Consider the following 24,068-nt stretch of genomic DNA (forward strand, 5'->3'; position numbering starts at 1 on the left):
GGCCGCTCAGCCCCCTGTTGGTTAGAGCGGTAATTAACTCATTAACTAATTAATCAGCTGGGGCTGCCCCCCCCCAACCCTCCCCGGCGGGCCCAGCCCTGCGGGCCTCGTCTCCATGGCAACCACCGGCCCCGCCCCCTGGTGCCTCCAGCGGCCAATAGGAGGCGGAGGAGGGCGGGGGGCGGCCAATGGCGGCGGGCGGGGGGCGGGCCCGGGGCCGGTGCGGGGCTTGGGGCAGGGCCGGGCCCCGCCGCGGGGCGGCCGGGCCGGGCCGGCCGGGCTGAGGGGAGGGATGGCGCACCCCGGGGACGGCGGGGCCGCCATGGACGGCAACGTGCTGGCCATCGTCATCGCCGCCAGTGAGCAGCGGGGAGAAGGGGAGGGGGGTAATGGGGCTAGGAATGGGGGAACCGGAATGGGAATGGGGTAATGGGGCTGGGGACGGAGCCTGGGAGAGAGGAATGGGCTGGGAGTAGGGTAATGGGGCTGGGAATGGGGGAACAGGGCTGGGGACAGGGGAATGGGATAGGGAATGGGGTAATGGTCTGGGAACAGGCTGGGGATGGAGCTTGGGACAGAGGAATGGACTGGGAGCAGGGGAATGGGGCTGGGAGTAGGGGAATGGGACTGAGAATGGGGCTGGGAACGGTGTTGGGAATGGGGTAATGGGGCTGGAAACAGGGCTGGGGGCCTGACCCGGTGCTGTGCAGCCCCAGCTGGGGACCTGCAGCTGCTGGAGCCGGGCAGGTGCCTCCCCCCAGAGCTGTGGGTGCAGAACTGGGGCTGAGCCCCCTGAGCCCTGGGCCGTGCCCCTGACCCCACAGTGAGAGGTGTGGGGGGACAAGCGGGGCTTTTGGCATCCTGGGGTTGGGTGGCAGGCAAAGCCGGTGTCTGCGGTTTGTTTCCAAGATGATTTTGTGCCCAGAAACGCAGGGGGGGAAGGGGGGCAGCTGCTGGCAGGCCCTGCCCGGCTCGGCTCACCCTTGTGCCCTCCTTGTCCCACCTCCGGCAGCGGTGTCCACGTCCGTGTTCATCGTGGCCGTCCTCATCCTGCTGCTGCTCCTGTACCACCGCGACCCCATGTGCTGCCAGTTCCTCTGCTCCTGCCGCTTCTTCCAGACCCCCGGCCAGTGCGTGAGTACCTGCGGGTCCCACCCCCACCCCAGACCCCGGCTCTCGTTCCACCTGCTGGGGTCCTCGAGGCCTGACCGCTGCACCCACCCACACGTGCCCGGCCGTGCAGCCCGCAGCAACGCCTCCAGCTCCCCGAGCTGCTCGCAGGGGGCTGTCCTCCTCCCCCGGCACCCTCGTGTGCGGGGCTGCGCTCCTCCGGGCTGCTGCTTTCCAGTGCAGGGGCCCAGCAGGGAAGGGGGCTGGAAGGCTCGGTGCAGAGGCAGACAATGCCGCTCTCCAGCGCTTGCATCCCAGCAACTGGCTTCTTGCGCGCGGCTCCCGGGCGCGGAGCGGCGAGACACAAAGCTCTTTCACTCGCATCTGTAATTTCCTGGGGCTGCCTTTCAAGCGGGGAAGCTGCCGATGGAAAGAGCGGCGTGTGCTGCCAGCATGGCCTTTGTGGTAGCGGCTGCTGCGGGGAAAGCTTGGCCTCTAAAAGCAGCAGGGACGGCAGCTCGGGAGGAGGGTCCCCTGGAGAAGAGGGGACGCAGAGGTTGTTGAGTGGAAGGGAAATCTAACGGCCCCAGCAGAAACCACAGTGGAAGCAGGCTGGCTTTTCGGTGTCCCCTGCCTGCTTTGCTGCGTCTGTTCCTTTCCCTTCTCCTCCCTGCTGTGAGCCGCCCTGTCTGAGAACGAGGAGCATCCGCAGGATTCTTCCTCTCCATAGAAAGAATCTCTGCTTGCTCCCTCAGCACGTTTGCAGGGAATTGAGTTTAGGTGGAGCAAGGCTGTTCAGGAACAGGACGTTTCTTGCTCTTCAGATCTGCTTGCTGCGTTACTCCGAGCCGACTCCCTCGACAGATCAGCGTTACAAATTCTGTAACCCTGAGCGTGTGATGCTTATCTGCGCTGGCGGGGCGGTTGGGTGGTTGTGGTCTTTGTTGTTGGCCCCCCAAGCAAGCTCGTTCTGCTGAGTCTGAACAAAACCTGCCTCTGGGGCCATGCTGCTGTCCCTCCAGCTGCGCCGCAGGGATTTTGGCTCGCTCTCATCTTTCCCTTCCCGACCCCTCGTTCCAGGACTGCCCCCCTCCATACTTCAGCAGCAGCCAGCGGCTTGTGGGGCCCCAGCGCGGAGCATCGCGGCTGGAGAGCGCTGCTGAGAATCCTGGCATGCAGGTGAGGAGGCTGCCCTGTCCCTACGGGGAGCTGGGGGAAAAGGGTAGCAAAGGTCCTGAGGAACTTGGAAGGGGACTGTGGTTACGGGGCTCTGGGGAGCTCTTGGGGTGTATTGAGAAGTGTGAGGCAGCAGGAGCAGCTCTGGGAAGTGCTGCCTGTATGTGAGGTCCCACAGAGGAGGGCTGGGGATGCCACAGGGCTTCCACGTTGCCCTGAGGTGTTTGGCCACGATCTCTTGGAGCCTGGGATCCTGCAGAGCACATCTGCGCTGCGTGGCTGTGGTGTAATTACCCCCTGGGAGGGCACGTGGGTTTCTTCTACCAGAGGGCGAGGAATGGCACCCCCAGCTTTGAACGTGAAGCACCCTGAGGTGGCACCAGGCCCTGAACTTCCAGCGGAGAGCCGCCGCGGTGCTGACATCTCTCTCTGGGCTTGGCGTTCCCAGGTTGACGAGCCCTTTTGTGTCGGGCCCCCCAGCAGCTACCAGCTGCCTTCCTGGGAGCAGCCCCGCTTGCCGAGCTACGAGAGCGTGCGGAAGAAAGACCGCCAGCGGGAAATCCACCAGATGATCGCCAAGAGGTTTGGGCTGTGGGCAGAGCCTTCCCAGGAGGTGAGCCCGAGGGTGTTCTTGGCTGGCAGAGCCCCAGGGGCAGTCCCCGCTCCCCTCTGTCTCTTGTTCCAGCAGCTTGCAGTAGCTGTGGACTCTGTTCTCTGCACTTGCCTTTCTCCGATAGCCTTTATCTCAGGGAGAGGCACGCGGTGTACCAGGAGGCTCCTTTTGTGTGCATCTGTGCCAGTTAATGATTCATCTCCCTCAGTGCATTTGCAGAAATGCTTGTGCTGGGAGTAAGGGCAGAACTGCTGATGAAAGAGCAGACCCGTACAAGTCTGAGCTGGGAATGTTATTTTTGGATCCGTAAGGCTTCCGCGGCTTCTTGCTCCCTTCTCCCTACGGGGCACCTCTGACAGGCCCCTCGCTGTTATCTTGAAGTGTTTATGGCTTATCCACGAGCCAAAGGCTTTGCCTGTTACCACATGTAAGATTTGCACTCCCTCAACAGAATAGAGAAGAGCAAGTGCATCTGCCAAGTAGGTCCTGTGGCAGCATCCCAAGAGACTCCCAAACAAAAAGACCTCATTCATTAACGCGGGACAGAAATATTTGAAACCCGTAGAGCACAGAAAGATCACTGATTTACCTGGATTTAATGCTGCATCACGGAATTTGGAATAGTCAGCACTTGGCATGCAGTGTTTGGGATTGTAACTAATGATATTGCCCTGAAATGAGCACTGAAGGCACAGGGGGGTAAGGCCCAGGCAGCCTGGAGCCGAGGAGCTGAGCCCTGCGTTAACAGGAGTCAATTTTGTTCTGGCTTTGCAACAAGTGGTGACGAGTCCTTGGGACAAGAAACAGGAACCTTGTATCAGGAGAGCGGGTGGAACACGCTGTGTCCTCGCCACTGGCTTTCTGTCTCAGTGTGGCAGAGGCGTGCTAAGGTCCCATCTCCCAGGTGCTCAGCCTACTCTTTTTGGGAGAGCAGGAGTTTGGTTTCAGGCAGGCAGTGGTTGTGTCTCGGACCTGAGAAGAAGGGGGGTGATTTTCTGGTTGTTTCTGACCAGCTCTGATGCTCTTCCTCTCTCCCCGACAGATGCCACCTCCTTACGAGCACGCTCTGCGGCACCCTCCAGCTTTCTCAGGACCAGCAATCATCTCAGAGACCTCAGACAGACGTGGTGCACCAGACCCTTTCCCGGTCCCGCTCAGCTACCAAACCCAGCGCAACACCGCAGTGTGAGGCCTCAGCCTCGCCGTGCTCCTCCTTCCCTTGGTGGCAGCGACAGAAGTGCCTGGGACATGGTTCTCATCTGCAGGGAACAGCCAAACCTCAGACCTTCACCCTTATTCCTGATCGGCTGGGAGAGATGCAGGCGATTCAGACCCAGCCAGCGATGTCCGTCCCGCAGCACGAGGACAGCCACAAGGCCAGCGCCGAGCACCGCGCTGTGCCTGCCACGAGCAGGGCCGGCCGCGTGTGCTTCTCTCTGGCACACGCACCGTTACCAAAGGCGCCAGAGCGGCTGCTTTGTCCTGCACAGCAACAAAGCAAAGGTGAAGGTCTGCTCAGCCAGAGCTCCTCGAGGCAGCTGGTGTCCCGTACCTCTGTGAGGCTGCGGCAGGCACCGCCAAGTGCAGGGCATCAGCCCTCGGGGTGGTTGTGTTGTGCTACTTCACGTTTCCCTCGGGTTGTAAAACTGTTTACTTTATCAGGGTTATAAAACTGTTTACTTTATCAGCGCAGCAGATACCAGGCGGGAATCTGACCTGTGAGTGGCAGAATGGACGTGTGTCGGGGCACTGCTGCGTGCTCCCACAGCAGCGTTCCTCTGATTTACAGCCACTTTGTGTGGACTTCAGGGAAAGGTTTGGAGATGCTCGAGATCCAGGGGTTACATCTCTTTCAGTGCTGCGTGCAAACACAGACCATCAAGCTGAAATGGATGTGCAACCTGGGAAAGGACAAAGCATAGGCAAAATGCTGGTGGTCTCTGTGAAGGACATAAAGCACCGGTGGAGATCCGTGCTGACAGAGTTTACCTACTCATCTTTTGCAGGGCAATCTACTGATGTCATTACACTACCAGTTTTGATAATCTGTTTTCTACTGCAGAGCCAATGTTTCAAATTGTTTACAACCTGTAGATAAAATGAGATCAGCTCGGCCACGAGGCATTTGGGCTCCTTTCTTTCAAGTAGCATAAGCCATTGCGGAAGGGCTTGGGAGAGACAAAAGGCTCAATCTTCCGGATTATGGCTTTACGAGGCACCTCCAGCTGCTGAGCTTCTGACACCATCCCTGACTTGTGCATCTTAGCAGGCACTCTAAAATTAGTTACAAATTAGCTTTGGAAGTATGAATTTGCCTCGCAGAGTTAGAAAAAGGAATGCTCCCAGCTATTTGAGGTAATCAGTGAGGTGGGTTAGACATTAGCAAAAATCTAGCTCCCTGGGGTGCAGTTGGAAAAGGACCTGTCCTCTCCTGCAGTGCGCTGAGCTATGATACAAATACAGCAGCAGTGCCTAAAACGAGTAAAAATTACTACTGAGGGAATATGAGGGAATTATTAATAGGACAAGTATCGTCATAAAGCTAATTCTGGAGTGGAGTACTCAGTGGAACAACAGAAGGGGTTCTCCAGGGGAAGGCAGCTCCACGTACTGAACCAACACAGGTAACACCCTACAAACAGGCAAGACCCACAAGAACTCCAATGCATTTATTGAGCACTCTAACAAAACCCAGCAGATCTCTTCAGTGCCTGAACTCCAACCCCGTGTGCTTTGGGAGCAAGAGAGCAAAGGCACGAACGGGTGTCCTCAGAGCTGGAACACTCTCACTCTCGTCCTCCTCAGCTGGCAGCCCAGGGTCTGCCCCAGCTGCACCTTCCTGTCCATCCCCACACGGATCAGGGGCCTCAGAGCATGGTGACCAGCTTAAAGCTCCCCACTTCTGCCGTGGGGATAACGCTGATGAAGGTTTTATAAAGAATGGCGCCTTTGGGCAGGCGACAGATCACCTCCCTGCTCTCGCTGCTGCGGGGTGGAGGCACGTACACCTCCTTGGTGTACCGCACGATCCCGTCCTCCAGCGCGTAGAGCGTCTTGTTACGGCCCATCCCCACCTGCAAAAGGACCAGCACAGCGTTGGGAGGGAAAGGCTGGAGGTTGCTACTGAAGCAGATCTGATCATCTGCCCGCCTTGGTTTGTATCTTGACTTCAGCAGCATCCGCTGCTTCGTTTTTTAAAATGGAAGACAACAAGGCCGTTTGCTTGCAGCAAGCAGCGTGAGCTCGTTATGAGATGCTGATTCCACCCTAAAGTATAAGAACCCAACTCTCCAACCCTCAGTCCATTCCTAAATCATGTGGGCACAGCTCTGATTTCATGCAGGTTGTGACTAAGAAATACCAAATAATGAAACCCAATTTCAGGATTATAAAAAAGAAATAATAATAGAAACGATAATTAAAAAAACAGCTTGAGAGAGAGGGAACAGTGAGGTGGGCTGTTCTGGGCTGCTGTTCCGAGTACTAAGGAAGAGGGAAAAGTGACTTACATAAGCCCCTGGATGCCAGCGTATCAATCGCTGCGTAGCCAAAACGTTGCCTGCGTGCACAAACGCGCCTGCAACAGAACGACGGAGTCAGCCTGTGGAGAAATGGAGCTCCCCGAGGGCCCTGACGCTAGCGGAAAACTAATGGCTCCAGGACTTAAAAAAAAAAAAAACAGCTTTCTGTGGAAATTTTCTATGGAAAAAATGACTTCAAATGCTGAAAGCATCCAAACAAAAATGCTGTTGGGGTGAAGCAGAGGGCAACTGATATACAGTGGAAAAAAGCAATTCTAGTCCTTGAAAAGATTGCTCCTGGGGTGCAAGGCATTTTCTGTTTGCTGAAGGCATTAGTTTTATTACCTGTAATGCTGATATGTTTTCATTAGCAAACTCACTAATTATTAAGCACTTAGCTGTAAGGATCTGTACTTTGGCTTCAGCTGTGCGTCACAGTTCTCCCTTTTGTAAACACGCTTCTCAACCCAGCATGGGGGGAAAACGCACTTCAGTTCTTCGGTGTCCCACAGCACGCCCTCCTCCCAGCTTCTCCGGAGAAGCAAAGCATGTTTTCTGGAGCCAATTTTGGCTGCCTGCTCATGGGCCCATTGGGGAGGAAGGCTGACTCACGCTGCCCTCCTGCTGCCCACCCTGGATCAGGAGGTTTCGCTGAGCCTCCTCTCTCTGCTGGAAGAGCGCCTCAGCCGCCTCCTACTCTGCAATTACCGCCCCTGCCAGGGGCTGACCCGTGAAGGATGCCACGAAACACGCGTAAGGGCAGAGTATCTGCCTGGCCTACCTTCCACTTTCTTGACTCCGTAGCGCTTCCCAGGGCTGCGGCCACCCAGATTTTTTGAGCTGCCCCCAGATTTCTTAGAAGCACATCGGACAGCAGCCAGGCTTGTTTGCGGAACACTCAGAACTAGATTTGGAGCAAGAACAACAAAAATAGCTGAAAAAATGAATACACGTGCCTTTTTCAGATTTAAAGGATATCAGTTTATACAGTTTTTAAAACTAAAGGCAAACAAAAGCCCAGAGGAAAAAAAAAATAGTTACTTCCAAGATAAATCATAGTTAGACCACCCTGGACTAAATCTTCTGCAAAGAGATGACATCTCAAGTTCTGCGGCTACCCAGACAAGAATAAAAGGATCAGGACATAAACAAAATCACTTCTGGTAAAGGCCTTGTAGATTGTGCTACAGAAATCACAAGCTGCTACAAATTGGCCTTATATTGCTTCAAGAAAAAACAAACTGTGAGCTCTGTTTCAGTTTCACCCTCAGTTGAATGGCATTTATTTAGTTACTAAGTAAATATTTTGTAATCTTATAAGTGAAGAGACTCCAATTCAAAACAATGTGTCAACACATCCAGAACTGTTACCCTGAAGGTAACAGGGTCAGCATTTTGTGCCAATCCTTGAGTTACAACCAGGACAAGTCAAGCAGAAGTCAGTTGTTACAGTCAGAGGTTGTGTCTGGTAACACAGCATCGTTCACACCACAAAATTACTCATTTGGGGAAAAAAAGGGCACTGACAGCAAACACTGTGGTTTTCTTATCAGGAAGGCTGACGCTCTGGTTTTGTTCACCCTCAGGTGAAATTCTTTGTAGAACACGTCTGTGACATAATTAGTTGGGTTTTTTTTGGAAGGATCTCAGCAGTTCCTCCTTTCACGCAGTTAGCTGGCAAACCCAAGTTCTCCAAACTTTTCAAAAAAAATTTTTTGAACTCTTTTCAACCCCAGAAGCAGCAGGTAAGAGCACACCACAAAACGCGCTCCTTTCCTCCCTCTGAGAAAAACTCCGAATTCTTTTAGTCTTAAGTTACCACAGACGGTCAGCGAGTTAGAAATCTTGTAGTCTTGTTCTATGAATCACGTTAACTCCAAGCTCCGGGTACTCGTTACGCCAAGGCCGGGCTCTGGGCCCTGTCAGCAGGCAGGGGAAGGGGAGTGACAGAGGCAAACACACCCCAGTTCTAAGCTACCGCCCGGCTGACTGTACCAGAAGACACACAAAACCCAAGCGGCCGGTGCCGGGGTTACATTTTGCGTGACTTTTAGTTATTTTGTGAATAAAAAGGAAGCGCCGCGCTCCGCCCCCCCCCCGGGCCCTGCCGCCCCTCACTCACACAGCCGCCCCAGCGCCGCCATCTTCCCGGCGCCGCCTCCCCTCCTCTTCCGGCGCGGCGAGCGGCGGTTGGCCGGAGCGCTCGCGCACGCTTTCCCGCGGACCAATCAGCGCTCAGCATGGGCGGTGTGCGCGAGGGCTCGGGCCAATCGGCGCTCAGCGCGGCAAACGCCCGCCCGCCCTCCCGCTGCCTCTCCTGAGGGGAGACAAAATGGCGGCGGCCGCGGGGGGCGCTGAGGGGCGGTCGCCGCCGTCGGGGCCGTCCCCGCGGCCGGGGTCGCCGCCTTCCCCCGCGTGGGGAAGCGCCGTTGTGGTGCTGAGCAGCGACAGCGAGCCCGAGGTGGTTCCTCTGGCCGAGCGGGTGAAGAGGAGGCTGCCCCGCGGCCGGCCCTCGGCGGAGGGGAGCGCGGCCCTTGGGGAGGGGCCGTGTGGGAGCGGGCAGCGGCCGGCGGCTGGCGGCGGGGGGCAGGCCGGCACGGGCGGGGTGCTGGGGGCCGAAATCAGGCACTGGGGAGGCGCAAACGGTGCCGGAGGGGTGGAGGGGGCGGCTCCCGGCCTGTCAGGAGCTGCCCTGACAGAGCCCGAGGCCCGGCCCGGCGGGTCCCCGCCGAGCGGAGGCAGCGCAGAAACTTCCCCGGTTCCGAAAAGGAGAAAATACAGCCAGAAGGAGAGGGAGGCGATGCGCCAGGCTGCGTGGCAGAGGAGAAAGGAACGAGAAGCGCGGAAGAAGGAGCAGGAGCAGGAGAAGGAAAGGAAGAAGACCCTTGCCAAGATACTGAAAGCTCAGCGGCCAGGGGAGTGCCAGAAATACATAACGGTGGTGCTGGATCCAGGTGCTTCTCTCAGCTACCTGCCCCTCCCCTGCCTTGTGCTGGCAGTTAGCTCTTGCCGTGGAAGCCTGACCCACGTATCAATTTCAGCTATTTTACAGGTAGAAGGTGGTGCACAGGTCCTTGCTGCCTTGCAGTCTGCAAACTATTCCTGTGTGGTTGAGAGGCAGGCTGTTCCCTGCAGCATCACCTGGAGGAGAAAGGCTGTGATACCTCAGGTGCGAGGACAGAATCTTGATATGCTTGCCCTTTAATTTCTCTGTTATTTGCACTTTAGCAACCCACGTGAGCATCCTCCAAACTTCTCCCTGTCTCAGAGCTCTGAGTGGGAGTGCCAGTTTGAGTGAGTTTGAGTTACAAACAGAGTGATGCTCTGGCTGTTTGGTTTTGTATTTGGCAGACTGAAGATGGTGATGAGTGGACAGAAGAGCCAAACGTTCTGGTTCTGCTTCGCTTGGAGGAGTTTTTGTCCATGGTTCGCGGCTACAAGCAAGTAAGGCTGCGTAGGGCTGTCATGCTCACTGAATGTGCCTTGCTGAGAGGTGATACTTGTCATCCCTTTTCATGGGATGGTTTTGATGTGGGATGGAAACTGTGGTTCCAGTAGACCTTAAGTCTTGTTTTTAGAAGCCCGTACTTGATCAAACACATCGGGGCTGTATAATGCAGAGTTTTGACAAGCTTTCTTTCCTAGCTACTGTTTTTCACAGATTTTTAAAGAGATAACGTTGTCCTAATAGATATTCCAGGTCAAGTATGTTGTGGGTTGGTTTGGTTGGTTGGTTTGTTTTCTGCCATAGCTTATTACTACATCAAGTATTGTCTGTTTGTCCCCAAAGAGCCCCGTGAGCAGACCTTTCCATCTGCAGAATTGGAGCCCTAGGTTCCTGGGGTTGCCTGCGTAACTCAGTATGGTTCTGTTGATCTTTGCAGGAGGCCCAGGGCTGTGCAGAAGGACAGAAGGAGACCTTGCAGAGCTTTGTAGCTCAGGTTTTGAAGAAAATGCCTGGGAAAATTTTGGCAATGACAGTAGTTGAAGTAGAAAAGTATTTCAGGTGAGACTTTTTTCCCTCCAAATGTTTCTGCGTTGTCTCTGGCCTTGCAGAATGCCACAGATGTTTACACTAACTCCTTCTAGCAAAGACTGGAGTGTGACTAGTGTTCCTACCCAGAAGTGCTCCGCTATTTTTTGTGTAGGAACAGAAGCGAAGCTCCACTGAATCTGTCACCGCAGTGAACAAGGGCAAATAGCTGGGGAAGAACATAAGGATGGCAAAAAAAAAGAAGTCCCAAATACTTCCTTGGTGTGCTTTTCTAGTTTTCAAAGAATTGCTGCTGAGGAATTTTGTTAATCAGATATAATGCTCTTGGATTTGATGGTCCTTGATGTTTTCCTTAAAATTCAGGGTCCCTCAGTAGGGGTTGTTGGTACTAAGTTGTCTCACACTCCACAGCAGCCTGGTCCTGCTGCTTCTGCTGAAGGGAATTTCCAATCTTATCTTTGTTTTCTTAGGTGTCTCAGAGCTCAGTCAAAAAAGAGACTGCAACAGGCAAGAGTGCACAGAAATGAAGGAGACGAGCAGAGGAGAAAGGAAGTTCAGGATTCTGGTCTGGAAATATCCAGGTTGGATGTGGAAGAAGTGAGTGAGTACCTTGAGAACAGGCAGGCAGCTGTTGTCTCTGCTGTCTGCCACCCCTGGAACATTTGACCTGTTCACACCCTTTCCTGGACAGGGACCTTCAGCTTTCACTAGTTTATGTGCTGTGGACAGAGCTCTTTGTGTTCAATTCCCCACCACTCAGATACAAACCTGCTCTCCCCTGTTCCACCAGGTTTCATTCACCTAAATTTTGGGCGGGAAAATGCGAATCTTGGTTAGCATCTCTCTCACTTCGTGGCCCACTGATAAAAGCCCGTCACTGCTGCCCTGGTGGCCTGCGTGTAACGGGAGCCTTCCACCGAGGGGCGATGTCAGCTGGATGGCACTCGGCTGCTATTAAGGAGTCAAAGCATCCCTGAATACGTCTGTGCCTTGAGCAGTTTCCAAAATGGGGAGGGAGTGGGTGGTTGTGACTTAGAGCAAGATGTTATGACTCGTTTTATTTTTGTGTTGTTTTGGTTTTGTTTGTTTGTTTTTTTTTTCCAGACAGGCATGGGGTTTGAGGTTAGAAGGTGAATTGTTCCATTGCTGTTTCCAATGATGTTCACAGGCCTTAGTGGATTTGCAGCTGTGCACACAAGTCCCAGTCACTTTTTTTGCGAGCTGGGAGGAGGTTGGAGAGTTTGCCACGATGTTCTCAAAAGCTGTAGCTGAAGCACCGTACAAGTGAGTAAAGAAATGAGGCGTGGGCCTATCTTCTTTGGAAAGGCTTTGCTCTCAGGATTCCTGGGAGGGAGCAGCAGGGGTGAGGAGAGACCCTGATTTCGAGTTGTAGTCTCTTGGCATCAAGCGAAGGTCTTGATCTCAGTCTGATTTTAAGAGTGGGAAGGGGATGTGAGTAGGGCTTAACTCACAGTATGAGCTTTTCCTCCGTATGTAACCAGAAGAGACATTATCAAGAATGCACCATTTAAACGTTTAGCTGATAAAGAAAGGCAGCAACATGCTACACGGTGAGAGCGAAGAAAACCTTCTTGTGTAGTCTCACACAGTCTTAGCATTCCTATCACAGCAGCTGCTGTGAATTACATCTCAGCCATGAAAAGAGATGTCTTTAAAAATGACATCTAAAAGAGTTTGATTATCCCTGGCAGTCAAAAAGTGAATTCTTTTTTGCCGCTTTGTGTGCGTGTTGGCTTCTGGCAGAATTGCTCCCTGCTACAGGATTGTTTCTTTTTCAACAGGAAATCTGGGCCTTAGACTAAGAAATAGGTAATGTGTGTAGGCAAAACAGGGTCACATTTCTATCATTTGATGCCAGTGGTGTCTGTAATAGCTTGGCACAAGAAGAGATGCGCTCTCTCTCTGTCAATGTGATAGCAGATACAGGAATTGTTTTTTTTATTATTGTTTTATTTTTCCATGGCTTCATTTGCATTTCCATCCATTGTCTGTAGGCGACAGCAGGAGAATACGGGGTTCTCTTTCTACTTAGAGAACAAGTGGTGCAGAGGCGTGAAGGTGGATCCCTCTGGAAAGGGCCTCTTTGAAGTCTGGAAAAGGCAGATACAGCAGTTTAACCGGGTCAGCCTGGAGATGGCCGAGGCTGTTGTGACTGCATACCCTTCTCCTCAGCTTCTGGACCAGGTAAGGCTGCCTCAGGAACCCTGAGGACTGTGTGCAGACAGCCAACTACTGCAAAGGCGGAAGGAATCCTGTAATTGATAACAATTTTGATAACAGTGATTCTGTGTGAGCTGTTTAGTAAGGTAGTGAAGGAGCTGACTCCTTGGTACCCACCCAACTGAGATCTGGAGGGGCACCAGCTGAAAAATGAAGGCGTAGAGCTGTCACAGGTGCATAGCTGGGATTTTTTTTTAATTTATTTTCTTTGAGCACTGGGTGCAAATAGTTGATGCCATGGTTCCTTTGTGTTGCTTGTAGGCCTATAGTAGATGCTCCTCAGAGCAGGAGCGGGAGAACTTGCTGGCTAATATCCTTGTGCGCCGCGGTGAAGGTGTGACAGCCACCTCCCGCCGGATCGGACCCGAACTTTCCAGGCGGATCTATCTGCAGATGACTTCTCACGACCCTGATCTCTACCTGGATGCCACCGGGTAGCCCAAGTGAAGGAGGATTTTGTGGTTTCCCTGGTTTAAATATTCTGCTCCCTTCTGGGAAGATGTGCTTAGGTAACACGTGGGGTCATCGCTGGTAGTTTAAAGATTTTAACCACGTACAGTCTTTTATCATGGTGGAAGAAATTTGGATAACCTTGCGGAATGGCTGGGTTTCACACACAGACGGTGAATGTTTTCTATAACAGCGTGCGATGGACATGCTTACTGCACTGATGGTGCCTTTCTATTTATCAAAAGCTCTTCCTAGGAAATAAATCATTTTGTACAATGCTTTTCATTGCTTCTTAACGTGCTGTCTTGACAGTAGTCTGGTGTTACCAGATGACCCCCAGAGGTCCCTTCCATCTCAAGCCGTTCTGTGACTGTGGTATGTCTCCTGTTGAAAGGAGTGTTTGCTGCTGGTGTCCTAAACTGCAAGTAGTTTTCTTCTCTCTTTAGTGTGAAAAACACGACTGAAAGCAGTATGGTGCTGCCGCAGCACCTGCTCTAGTGAGGGGGAAAAATTTACCTCACAAAACAGACTTTTTCAGTTTTCCGCTGTGGCAGATGGGAATGAGTAAGACTAATTTTCGGATTTAAATTTAGACTGCCCTGATGCAGTCTCCAGACAGCTTAATCTATAGAGGGTCGTGAAATCTGATTACATGTGTTGGAATTATGAGGTCTAAACAGTTGGCAGAAAAAAGCTTGCTTTTAATTAGATTGGGGACCACGCTTGCCTGGCCATGAAGCCATCAGCACTGATGTGCACCCAAGGACGGTTGAGGTCTTGTGCTCCAGAGGCACTTAGTGAGATGAGAGCCGAGTGTGAATTCGTGTGCGTCCAAAGCGTGGAAGTCACCCTTTGGAAGGGGGGAACGTTTTTCAAATTAAAAAACTCTAAGCGATGACAGCTTCACACACTCAGCAGGTACCTTTGTGCAGCCAGAAGCATACTTCTGACCTGAACTGATAAATCTATATAGCTTTGCAATTGTTATCATAAGCAGCGCTCTCTTTTAGATAGCAGAGCAGCAGATTCCTGCCAGATGCTGAGAGGAATGGATGCAGAGGGGGAATGTTGCTTTGAGTGCTGTTTGCAATGTTTCTGAACGTTTCCAGATACTAAGCAAGGATCTTTTAAAGACCATAGTGAGTTAAATACCAAAGCTATTTCGAGGAAGCTTGGAAAACATACGTACTGCTAAGCTAGAGAGACTGGCAGCCTTTCCTTCCCTTTAGCTTAAATGGATGCTGTTGCTTTCTTCTGCAAGGTTGTGAGAGAACTTATCGCTGGCCTATGGAAAGCTGAGGGCTCACTGTTTGAGTGATGACCTTGATGCGAAATGCTATGGATGGCTTACTCGTGGCAATGCAGTAAGAGTGGAGCAGAGTAATTGCTGCTCCTCCTGGCAGTGCAGTGCTGCAATCAGCAATAAGTCCAGGTAGCAGTGGAGAGGGAGCCGTTCTGCTGACTGATGTCCACGCGTCTCAGCGGAGTTTGGAGCATGGCTATTCTGAAACCTGCACTCGCACCATTACGTCTGCACTTCAATTGGTTTTAGTGCTCGTGAACTCTTTGAGGACACGACCAACTTCTGTTTTGTTCTTACAGAGATTATTTATAATTAATAGGCCTCTGTACAGCTGAGTTTTCTTCTCTAGGTACAAACTGCCAAACCTCCCAGCCTTTGCAGCAGCAGTCCCAAGGTGAAGTCCAGTTCTGCCAGGCCGTGTGTGATGCGGCAACAGTGCCACCCAGTGCTGCCTGCTGCTGCTACAGGCAGCCACCCATCCCCTGCCTTTCTGTGAGGGTCAGACCCCCTTTAGTTACACACACAAAAGTCTGCAGACTGGCAAGAAGCCCTTCTTAAGCTGCAGCTCCTTTGTTGGTGCTAGCTGGCTAAAACGAGCAGTTACTGTGTGCAGTCAGAGGTTATTTTTAAACGGCTAAAATTGCTTAACTACAATGAAAACAAGGGGTGTTCTGCATTAGCAACATAAACATCCAGTGGAGACAAATTGATGCGAAAAGTGTTGTATTGAAAATTCTCAGCTTGTTTTCAAGAGTACATCAGCTTCTTCACTCCAACAGAAGGATGCACAGCCATGCCACAAACTTGCAACTGGTCCCGGAGGAGGCCTACATATATCAACCCCATACAGCCATATCACTGATTTTTAGCATTAATAGAAGTGAGAGCAAGAAATGGATATGTATTACAAAACTTACACCTCCATTATAGAGCTATAGCTACCTAGATAACTGTAAGGCTTTTGTATTTCTTTCCCCTGCTCCTATAAATTAGCAACTTTCTGGATCTCACAATCTAGGTAAAAATTCCTTGGAGGCAAGAAGTATTAACAAATTTAAGCAAGTTAATCTGGGCAAATAAGAGCTTACAGGCCAACTGAGAAACATGCACAGCAAAGATGATCCAAACAATAACTCTGCTCTACGTGGAGTGGACCAGCAAATCGATGCTGACTGATTAGAAGCAGTTTCATCAGAACACAATTCCATAGGAATTCTGGCTGCATGGATGGTGGAAGGAGATGCTGAGGAAGCAAGTGCCCGTCCCGGACAATCACTGCTGTGAGTTCTGGTGTAGCAGATTTTGCAGGGCTTTATGGTTTTGCACAGCAGCTACCACATCCTCATAGAGAGTGTTCACGCTGATGCACAGCGGTTGATGTCGTAGCTCTGTCAGCTTGCAGACAGCCAAGGTACAGAGGATGCACAGCAGCACCAGCAGCAGGACCCTCAGCACTGACCGTGACCAGGAGTGCTTGTGCCGGGGCAGCTGAGGAGGACGAGAACTGGAGGCGGGCTCTGTAACAAGAACATTGGCAAGATCAAGAATGTGAGGATTTAGTCAAATATCTGTAATGGTTACATTCGGAAACATGCTGCTCAGGTAATGTGCTGTAGCCTGTGCTACGGTTGTCTTATGAATCCTCATCACATAACTCTGGTTGATAATAAATACACAAGACCTCCCTACTTACATGAGAAGTTTGAGATTTTCACTTCTGCCCATGAAGGTAAAGGGAGTAAAGCATCTCTGTGTTGCACGAAATCTGTTTTTAACCATGTAGTTCAGTACATCTAAGAAAGGAGTGGAGAGAAGTTCTCGAGAGTTCTTCAGTTCACCCCAGATACTGCAACAGTATCTTCCTCAGCTACAGCTGTCCAGCTGTAAGGCTTCTAACAAGCTGTACTGCTACACTGTTTCCCCACCATTCCTACTCTCAGTACCTGGGCTACATAAAAGCAAATCTGGCATCAAAAAGAGGATGCACACTAAAAATATGTTGCAATTCTATGGCAGTGGTCTTACTCATTCTCCTTGGCTTATTTTGCCTACGCAGTGCTCAAGGCATACATTAAAACATCACACCACAGTCTTTATTTGGACACGCTGTGGACACTACTTACTTCGGGTTTGCACGGTTTCTTTTTTAGTTTTCTTCTCCATCTCCTGTTTTGCAGCTCTTTGGGCATCGTACTCCCGTCTTCTGCGTTCCTTTTCTTCTGCCTTCTCCCGCTTCCTCAGTTCCCTTTCTTGAGCTTCCCTGGCTCGCTGTTCAGCTTCACGTTTCTTCTCCATTTCTGGGGATTAATAGGAAGCGTTTTCCTTAATTTAAAGAGCTGTCATTGCCTTCTTCCTTATTATTTGCTTATCTGTTCCCAGTTGGAATGAGGAAACAAATTCCTGCACAGGATCCCGGGCAACCTGCTGTAGCATGGGGACTGCACCCTTATACCCTTAGCTATTCTTTGATTCTGTGAAGTTAAATAATCCCTGTGGTGTGCTTGTTTTTGTTGCTGTTTTTTATTATATATCTTCCCTCTTGCTACCTCAGATTTAGGCTTCCCTTAAAACAAGTTGTGCTCTTCTTTCATATACTTTGTGTGCAACCCACAGAACGTTCCAACTAGAGACCTAACATGTCCCATTCCTGGATGTGTTCGAGGCCACGCTGGATGGGGCTTTGAGCAACCTGGTCTAGAGGAATTTGTCCCTGCCTGTGGATCTTTGAGGTTCCTTTCAACCCAAACCACTCCGAGATTGTGTTGTTCAGGCAACAAACAGCACAGTGATCCCAGGCTATCTTTCTCCCCCTGGCTCTCCTACCCTAGGACTCCCTGATAGTTAGAAACACAAACTTCTGCCAGTTACATCGATTGCCAGCCAGCAGGTATCTGTATGTGGACATGTTAAAGATTGAGAACAGAATTCAGCAAGGTGTGTGTGAGGACTTTGTGCTTACCTCGCTCTGCTTGGAGCTTCCGTTGTCTTTCTTGGTCCTGCTCAGACTGGATCACTTTCATATGCTGCAGTACCTTCAAGGCCCAAGAAAACAACCTGAGAGCTCTGCAGAAGGCTCACTGCATAGCCAGTTCAAATCAGAACAGCTGGAGCGCAGCTGAGGACACTCGGCTGGGTCTAACCAGCCCCAAAGTTTGCACACAGCTGCCTTAGCCCTGCAGGTGCAGCTCTGGAGAGAGCTCAGCCCTTCCTGAATGAGCCTCTGCAGTTAAGAAACAGGTCTGTGTGTCAGAAGAGCAAACATGGCAAACGATGCTAGCCAATACAGAGGATCACAGAACAATTTTGGTTTCAGCAAACTGAATTCTTGCAACAAGCAGTACAAGGCAGTAACACAGGCACAGATTTTTAACTATTCTTGCTCCACAACTCCCAGCAGTAACTGTTTACATGACCCTGCAGTTTCCCAGAGCTTCTCCAAAGATTTTTGTACTCTGCTGTACTCTACACAGGGATTATTTTGTCTGAGTGTCCCTTTGCTTCCTTGCTGATGGAGGAGAGTCCTGCTCAGCCTGGTGTTTTCCCTCTCTAGGCACGGAAGCAGTGAAGTCAGTGCAGTGAACCAGCACCTTACTGGCTAAAGAAATTTCAGAGTGCTGCAGCAGCAGCTGCCCAGCTTGCTAAGCAAAAAGAGGAAGAGCCCTCCACCGACAGAGCTAAGTAAGGAAAAAAGAATAAAAGCAAGCAGGTTCCTTACCCTGACAGCAGCCTGTTTACACTGCTTTTCGTCCAGGCAGTCGCCGGCTACTTTAGCTAGAACAGGATCCAGGGGATTGTCCTTCAGATCCAGCCACTTCAGGTTCTGCAGGAAGGAACGACAAAGGGGAGGCTGTAAGAGCACACAGCAAGCAGCTGACGACAAACAGCACAACACTCCTGAAATTCTTTAAGAGATCCAAAGTAGAAGCAAAGAGCCACTTCGTAAGAACGAAACAGGTATGGAAGGCAAGCAGAGGGCTCAGGCAGAGGTGTTTTCAATAGATGGGAGATAATTTCCACTGAGCTGTGGTGCAGAGACAGATGAATTTTGGAATGGGTAGGCATCAGGATGGATGCTTTACCAGAGAAATCAACTTGAGAAGGATCACAAGACCCTGGCTCGCGTCCCAAAGCTTTACGTAACTGCCCAGCAAACAGCTTTACCTTGAGCTGTGCGAAGCTGACTGGCAGGGTGACTAAACGGTTGTTCAGGAGGTCCAGATGCTGCAGATTGACCAGGCGGCCAAAGTCCAAAGGCAGCTGTTGAAGGCGATTTTTACTCAGGTCCAGTTTCACCAGGTGCATCAAACTACAGAAGTCTGACTAAAAGCCAGGTACAAAAAGCAGAAAAATCCGGTCAGCATCTTAACGAAGGAACCTGAGCAGGGAACGTGCTGGGATAGGCTGCACCTTGCGTAAGCTGCAAATTCTCAACTTAGCCCAGGAGGGCAGCTGGAAGAAAATCTCTCGGAAGAGCGAGGGAAGTAGCAGTGGGACAGGACACAGACTGAACGTGGTGATGTGCAGCAGGATAACTGAAAACCGAATTCCCACTGCCAAGGAAAGCGGTCTGTGTTTGCACTGGGATCCTTTGGCAGGGAGATGCTGCAACCTCTCTGTTCAGGTTGCCCTCTCTCTCTCGTTAGGTGCCACCTGCCTCAGTAAAAGCTGCCCACCTGTACTAACCCCAAATCAGCAGCAGTGCCATTCAGCCACCCCAGGAGGAGCAAAGGGCCATTTCCAAGCCTCCCAGTGAATCTCTGCTTATCTCTCCTGAATATTTCCTAGCAGACCCTCCTGATCTTCACAAAGGCTCCCTCCAGCATCTTACCGGCAAGGAGATGAGGTTGTTACAGGACAAATCCAATACAGTTGCCTTGGGAAGTGCAGCCTGAAAGAGAAACAAAGTACTTGGGCCCGCAGGTAGATACAAACCCGGCCCGCCCGTGCTACTTTCCTTGCAGTCTTCCCCCCCAGCCCTCAGCTTCCTCCCCGAGGCTGTTCCTTACGGGATCGGGACTCAGCATCCTGCCTTTAAAGCCGAAAGGCAGGATTCCTGCGCTTACAGCGCGCAACCTCTCCCTACCAGGAGGCGCAAACCCTCCTCCCGGCCACGTTACCAACCCGCAGGCCAGCTCGGCCACCCCCGGCCGCGGCTCGCGGCTCTCCCCGAAGCCCCGGGGGGCACCAGGCGGCACCTCCCCGCTCGCCAGCCGCTCACCAGCTCCCTGACGGGCACCTCGCTCAGATCGCACAGGCTCAGGTCCAGCTCGTTGCCGTCGAGCTTATCCTTCAGGCTCCCCGCTTTGCCACCACCACCACCGCCGCCTCCCCGAGCCATGGCCCCGCCGCGGGCGGCGCTGCGGGAGGCGCGGGGCCGGGGGGCGGCGCGGAGCGATGCGGAGCGGGACAACGCGGAGCTGCCGGGCCAGGCCGAGCCACGCCGCTCCCCGCCACCCACTTCCGCGGCCACGTCCTCGCTCCGGGACCAGGAGGGTCCCCAGCGCCCTCTGTCGGCCCGGAGCGCCGCGCTCGGCTCCCGCTCTCCTCCTCCTCCTCCCCGGGGCCGCAGCGCTGCCCCCCGGCTGCTCGGAGGCTCGGAGAGGGGCTCCGAGGGTTCCTGCGTCCCCTCCTCACCGGCACCTGGCTGCTGCTGCCGCTTCGGAGCGTCCTCACCAGCACATCATGGCCAAGCTGAGCGATCTGTGCCTTGTTTCGTAGCACTGGGTGCCTTGTTTCACTGGCTGCCGTCGCTTCATTTTCTTCATGGTGTCCATAATCCAAGTGCCACGCTTGTTTTTTTGTGTCTTTTTTATTTTTTTTTTTTGCACCAAGGTGTTTCTCTTTACAAGGAGGAATTCTGCACTTCCTACTCCTCCCTTTATCCAGAACTCCAGCACTACACAAAGTGCTCTCTTGCCTCGCCTGACCCGCCGCTGGGAAAGTCAAAAAAAAAGGAGCCGGGGACAGAGCCAAATTGGTATCACCCAGTAATGGGATTGCAGCGAGTACCAGGCTTGGCTTTGCTGGCCCCTATGCAAATTGTGGTGTACACGATCGGGCACAGTTGTTCAGAACTGCTCCAGCAATCCGCCCCTTGGGTTCCTTGGTGAGGCTTTGAGTTGCTTCCAGGCCTCTCCCAGCACTGAGATCTGCTCACCTCAGCGCAGATGGAACTGAGATCACAGGATTCTGCGAGCAAAGGCATCACAAACAGCAAACACGGATTCGTCTTATAGAAAGCGTAATGAAATTTGCCTGAAGCTGACGTGCTCCCACCCAGGAGGTTCTGGAGGTTTAAAAAGCAGGTTTTTGCACCTCCCAGTGGCAAGCTGACATTACAGAGCCCTGCTGTGAGAAAAGCGAGGTCTGCTTACGCAAGAACCTCCCCTGTGCCTCAGCAACTTTCAGAGGGGACCTGGGCGAGACCTTTTGCACATGTAGAAAATGCCTTCATATGTGCAGGGCTGCAGAGACTGGAGTTCCTGGAGTGTGTGCCACCTATTGTGATTAACTTCCAGGCAGATTTTTAAATTTATTAGAATTATTTATCACTCGGTGGCGTGGGGAGTGTTACGTGCCAGGCTGCCATCTCGAAGTCTCAGGCTTTGACCATCTCAGACGAACGTACCCAGACGCGAAGGTCACGTTAACTCCCGTGCAATTCTTTAATACCTAACCGGCCTTCACTCAGTAGCTGTGATCTGAGTGGGGAAAGAAAGGTCAGCCTGAAACTCAGCATGACTTCTGTTTGTTTGTTTTTAAGGTGAGGGTTTTTTAGATCACAGTTGTGTTTTTTTTTTTCCCCTCAGTGGTTAAACAACACCAAGCACAACGCTGTTGCTCCTGCAGTACAGATACAGCTAACTGCACTGGGCTTTGCTGCAGCAGTGGAGGAGATGACTTCTGGCCATGGCTGTCAGGTGGCCTTACAGCATCTCCAGAAACACAGAAACTCACCTAGCGCCTGATTTGAGTGGGACTGACAGATTTGAGCGGGACTGACATGTGCAAACACCTGTGTCTGTCTAACAAGCCTTCAAACCTGCACGAGGCAGACAAATCATACCAAGGGGCACATCTGCCTGCTCTGCAAGAGAAAGAGTGGAGGAACAGCAAAAACACGAAGAGAGGGGGTCAGGGGCTGGAGGAGATTCCCACAGCTTTGCCCAGTGCCCTGTGCACAGCTGCAGCCAATTTTTCACATTTCAAAGACAAAGATTTCCCCTCCTCCAACCACAGAAAACGCTGTCACTGCTACCACTGAGCAAACTCCTTGTGCTTTGTGAACAAGACGTGCATGAGGGAAAATCCAAAGTCTGTTTCGAAAACCAACCAGCCAGGAGGGGAGATGTGGCAGTCAGCGTTTCACTACGGGGCTGTGTTACGAGCATATTTTATGGCTTTGATGCCTCAGACACGCTGATTCTGTGGCCAGTACTGATTCCCTTGCTCATGAGCCCTCTCGTGCTCAGCACAGCGCAGCGTGCCGTGCAGACTCTGCTTGCTGAACCCGCATCCACCCGGGCAGAGCGTGGGAGGAGGACCAGAAGCAGAACGAGTGCCGGCGATCACCCCATAGGTCAGTGGCCGAGCGAGAAACAGCCCTGCGCTGGCAGCCTGCCTGCGAGGCCATCAAGGCTTCAAACACATCCCCAGCCCTTCCACCAAAACGAGCTGGGCTTTGCCACCGTGCCACACCGTGCCCAAAAAGCCTGTCGGGGCTGTCCCATGGGGGACAACGCATGTGCACCCCAAGTGTCAGCGCTGCTGTGGGGTCCCCCATAGCCCGCCCAGCTCTGGAGCACCAGGGAGCGGGGCTGCGGTGTGGGGTGGTGGTGGAGGCCAGGGGGGCGATGGGCAGGGGCTGGGGGGTCCCAGCACCCACGCCCCCCACCCTGGGCCACGCAGCCTTCCCCTTGGGGCTCCCCCATCCTTTCTTTATCTGCTCCCCCTGCTGGCACCGCCGAGGGGGGCGGCGAGCCGGAGGGAGCGCTGGGGGTCCCCGCATCCCATCCCATCCCATCCTACCCCACTCCCAGGAAAGCACCCGGGGGGGTGCCGAGGGTGGCCCCTTCCCTAACCCAGCCCCTTCCGCAGCCCCCCGGGGCCAGGCTCGGCCGGAGCCGAGGCGGTTCCCGGTGCGCACCGCCCCCGCCCGACCCAGCCCGGCCCGGCCCGGCCCCCCCCCCGCCCCGGTCGCCGCCGCCGCTGCCACCGCCTGGCTCCCGGCTGCCGCTGCCCCCGGCCGCATGGGCATGGCCACCGCCGCCCGGCTCGCAGCGCTGCCCCGCCGGGCGCTGCTCCTCCTGCGGGGCCGGTAGGGACGGGGGAGCTCTGGGGGGGCTGCGGGATGGGGGTGGGGTTGGGGCTGGAAGGGACCTCAAGGGGCTGGAAGGGACCTCAAGGGGCTCTAAGGAGCTGTGAGGGACCTTAAGGGGCTGGAAGGAGCTATAGGGGACCTTAAGGGGCTGTAAGGGACTTTAAGGGACCTTAAGGGGCTGTAAGGGACCTCAAGGGACCTTAAGGGGTTGTAAGGAGCTATAAGGGACCTTAAGGGGTTGTAAAGAGCTATAAGGGACCTTAAGGGGCTGTAAGGGACTTTAAGGGACCTTAAGGAGCTATAACGGACCTTAGGGGGCTGTAAGGACCTTAAGGGCTGTAAGGGACTTTAAGGGGCTGTAAAGGACTTTAAGGAGCAGTGGTGCAAGGTGGGGGTAGAGGGCACAGGGAATTTGGGGGTGGTCGCAGTGTAGAGAGGTCAGGTTCAGCTCGGAGTGCTGGGGGTTTCCTCTAAACGTGTGTCACTGTCTCGTGGCTTCCCAATAACCCCCCCAAAGCAGCAGGAGACAGGGGCCCTGTCCTGGAGGGGGGGGACACAAGGAGCGGGGATGAGGCCAGCACAGTGTGCAGAGGGATGGGAGCGTGTGCCTGGGGCTGGGCAGCTGGGCAGCGGCTTCTCCTCTTGCCCTAGCACCCTGCCGTGAGGGCAGCATCCCTGCTGGCACCGGGCCCTGCAGAGCGTGGGCAGGGTGCTGAGGGGCAACGTGGTGCCAGCCGCTCCTTGGCACCGTGGAGCTCTGGAGCCTGGCCAGTGATTGCTGTTGTTCGTTGCTGCCTCTCAGAGCGAGTTCTTGGGAGAAAACAGCAAAAGGGAAAGAACTGATTTGGAAAGGGGCTTGGGAATATTAGTTGAAATTCAGGGAGTAATCCTCCTGAGGAGGCATGGCTTGCAGGGAGTAACTCCACAAGGCGCAGCTCTTGCTCTTCACACGTGAGGTCCAGGTGTTTCCTTTCAGCTGGGTTCACAGAGGGAGTGAGGTGGTGCCGGGGCCAGGACTGCCACCACAAATACTCTTCTCAAGAAACGGGGTCAGAAGAGAAGCAAGGCAAAGTTTGTTGCGGTTTGGGCTCCAGACTAGAATTTCAAGTGGCGCTGAGGGGCAGGAGCCCAAAGCAGTGGGATGCAATGCAAATTTAAAGGAGTAAACTCCTCCTAGGAACAGAAACGTTTTTAAAATTCTGCTGTTAGTATCAGGCAGCGCTTGTCCTTCTGGCAGGAAGAGGGTGGAAGGGAAAGAGGCGCAGTGGAGAAAGTATTCTGCTGTCTGATGGAATTGAGATCTGAGGACTCTGTTAAAGCTTTGGAGACTGTCATTCCTC

General features: G+C 53.0%; 5 protein-coding genes across 10 annotated transcripts in view; 3 read left to right on the forward strand and 2 right to left on the reverse strand.

Annotated features, from left to right (window-relative positions):
- Positions 1-73: 73 nt before the first annotated feature.
- LOC139999071 (uncharacterized) lies at positions 74-5,019 on the forward strand. The gene is made up of 5 exons (XM_072025687.1): positions 74-359; positions 1,013-1,134; positions 2,191-2,289; positions 2,735-2,899; positions 3,942-5,019. Exons 1-5 carry the CDS (start codon positions 116-118, stop codon positions 4,086-4,088), a joined length of 777 nt encoding a protein of 258 aa, XP_071881788.1. The 5' UTR covers positions 74-115; the 3' UTR covers positions 4,089-5,019.
- Positions 5,020-5,549: 530 nt separating this feature from the next.
- On the reverse strand, positions 5,550-8,701 carry MRPL27 (mitochondrial ribosomal protein L27). The gene is made up of 4 exons (XM_027471344.3): positions 8,543-8,701; positions 7,202-7,324; positions 6,409-6,476; positions 5,550-5,973 (listed from the first exon to the last, which is right to left on the reverse strand). The coding sequence occupies exons 1-4, from the start codon at positions 8,562-8,564 to the stop codon at positions 5,767-5,769; spliced, it is 420 nt and encodes a 139-aa protein (XP_027327145.1). The 5' UTR covers positions 8,565-8,701; the 3' UTR covers positions 5,550-5,766.
- Positions 8,702-8,714: 13 nt separating this feature from the next.
- EME1 (essential meiotic structure-specific endonuclease 1) lies at positions 8,715-18,748 on the forward strand. 4 transcript variants are annotated; one of them, XR_011804099.1, is made up of 9 exons: positions 8,715-9,374; positions 9,462-9,589; positions 9,772-9,864; positions 10,305-10,426; positions 10,885-11,011; positions 11,583-11,698; positions 12,430-12,619; positions 12,716-12,828; positions 12,917-13,055. XR_011804099.1 is itself a non-coding variant. In XM_072025685.1 (8 exons), the coding sequence occupies exons 1-8, from the start codon at positions 8,753-8,755 to the stop codon at positions 17,971-17,973; spliced, it is 1,413 nt and encodes a 470-aa protein (XP_071881786.1). In that variant the 5' UTR covers positions 8,715-8,752; the 3' UTR covers positions 17,974-18,748. The 4 variants fall into 4 exon arrangements, 2 of the variants coding, with proteins under 2 accessions (XP_071881786.1, XP_027327495.3); XR_011804100.1 differs by having other exon boundaries at positions 12,738-12,828; XM_072025685.1 differs by lacking the exons at positions 12,716-12,828; positions 12,917-13,055 and adding an exon at positions 17,959-18,748.
- On the reverse strand, positions 15,115-20,078 carry LRRC59 (leucine rich repeat containing 59). 2 transcript variants are annotated; one of them, XM_021269939.4, is made up of 8 exons: positions 19,627-20,078; positions 19,237-19,296; positions 18,570-18,728; positions 18,124-18,228; positions 17,368-17,440; positions 16,532-16,705; positions 16,102-16,201; positions 15,115-15,925 (listed from the first exon to the last, which is right to left on the reverse strand). In XM_021269939.4, the coding sequence occupies exons 1-8, from the start codon at positions 19,744-19,746 to the stop codon at positions 15,751-15,753; spliced, it is 966 nt and encodes a 321-aa protein (XP_021125614.2). In that variant the 5' UTR covers positions 19,747-20,078; the 3' UTR covers positions 15,115-15,750. The 2 variants fall into 2 exon arrangements, with proteins under 2 accessions (XP_021125614.2, XP_027327144.1); XM_027471343.3 differs by lacking the exon at positions 16,102-16,201 and having other exon boundaries at positions 19,627-19,895.
- Positions 20,079-21,487: 1,409 nt separating this feature from the next.
- Positions 21,488-24,068, forward strand: part of ACSF2 (acyl-CoA synthetase family member 2) — a 39,990-nt gene continuing 37,409 nt past the window's right edge. Inside the window, exon 1 of one of the 2 annotated variants that reach the window (XM_072025681.1) lies at positions 21,488-21,987. Coding sequence is in view for 1 of the 2 variants with exons in the window: in XM_038165280.2 (XP_038021208.1) it covers positions 22,658-22,725 (68 nt within the window). In the remaining variant the exon portion in view is untranslated. Of the gene's footprint in view, positions 21,988-22,570; positions 22,726-24,068 lie in introns of those variants that run through there. The other variant, XM_038165280.2, reaches the window with a different exon arrangement.

This window comes from Anas platyrhynchos, chromosome 19 (assembly GCF_047663525.1).
Source record: "Anas platyrhynchos isolate ZD024472 breed Pekin duck chromosome 19, IASCAAS_PekinDuck_T2T, whole genome shotgun sequence".
Lineage (NCBI taxonomy): Eukaryota > Metazoa > Chordata > Aves > Anseriformes > Anatidae > Anas > Anas platyrhynchos.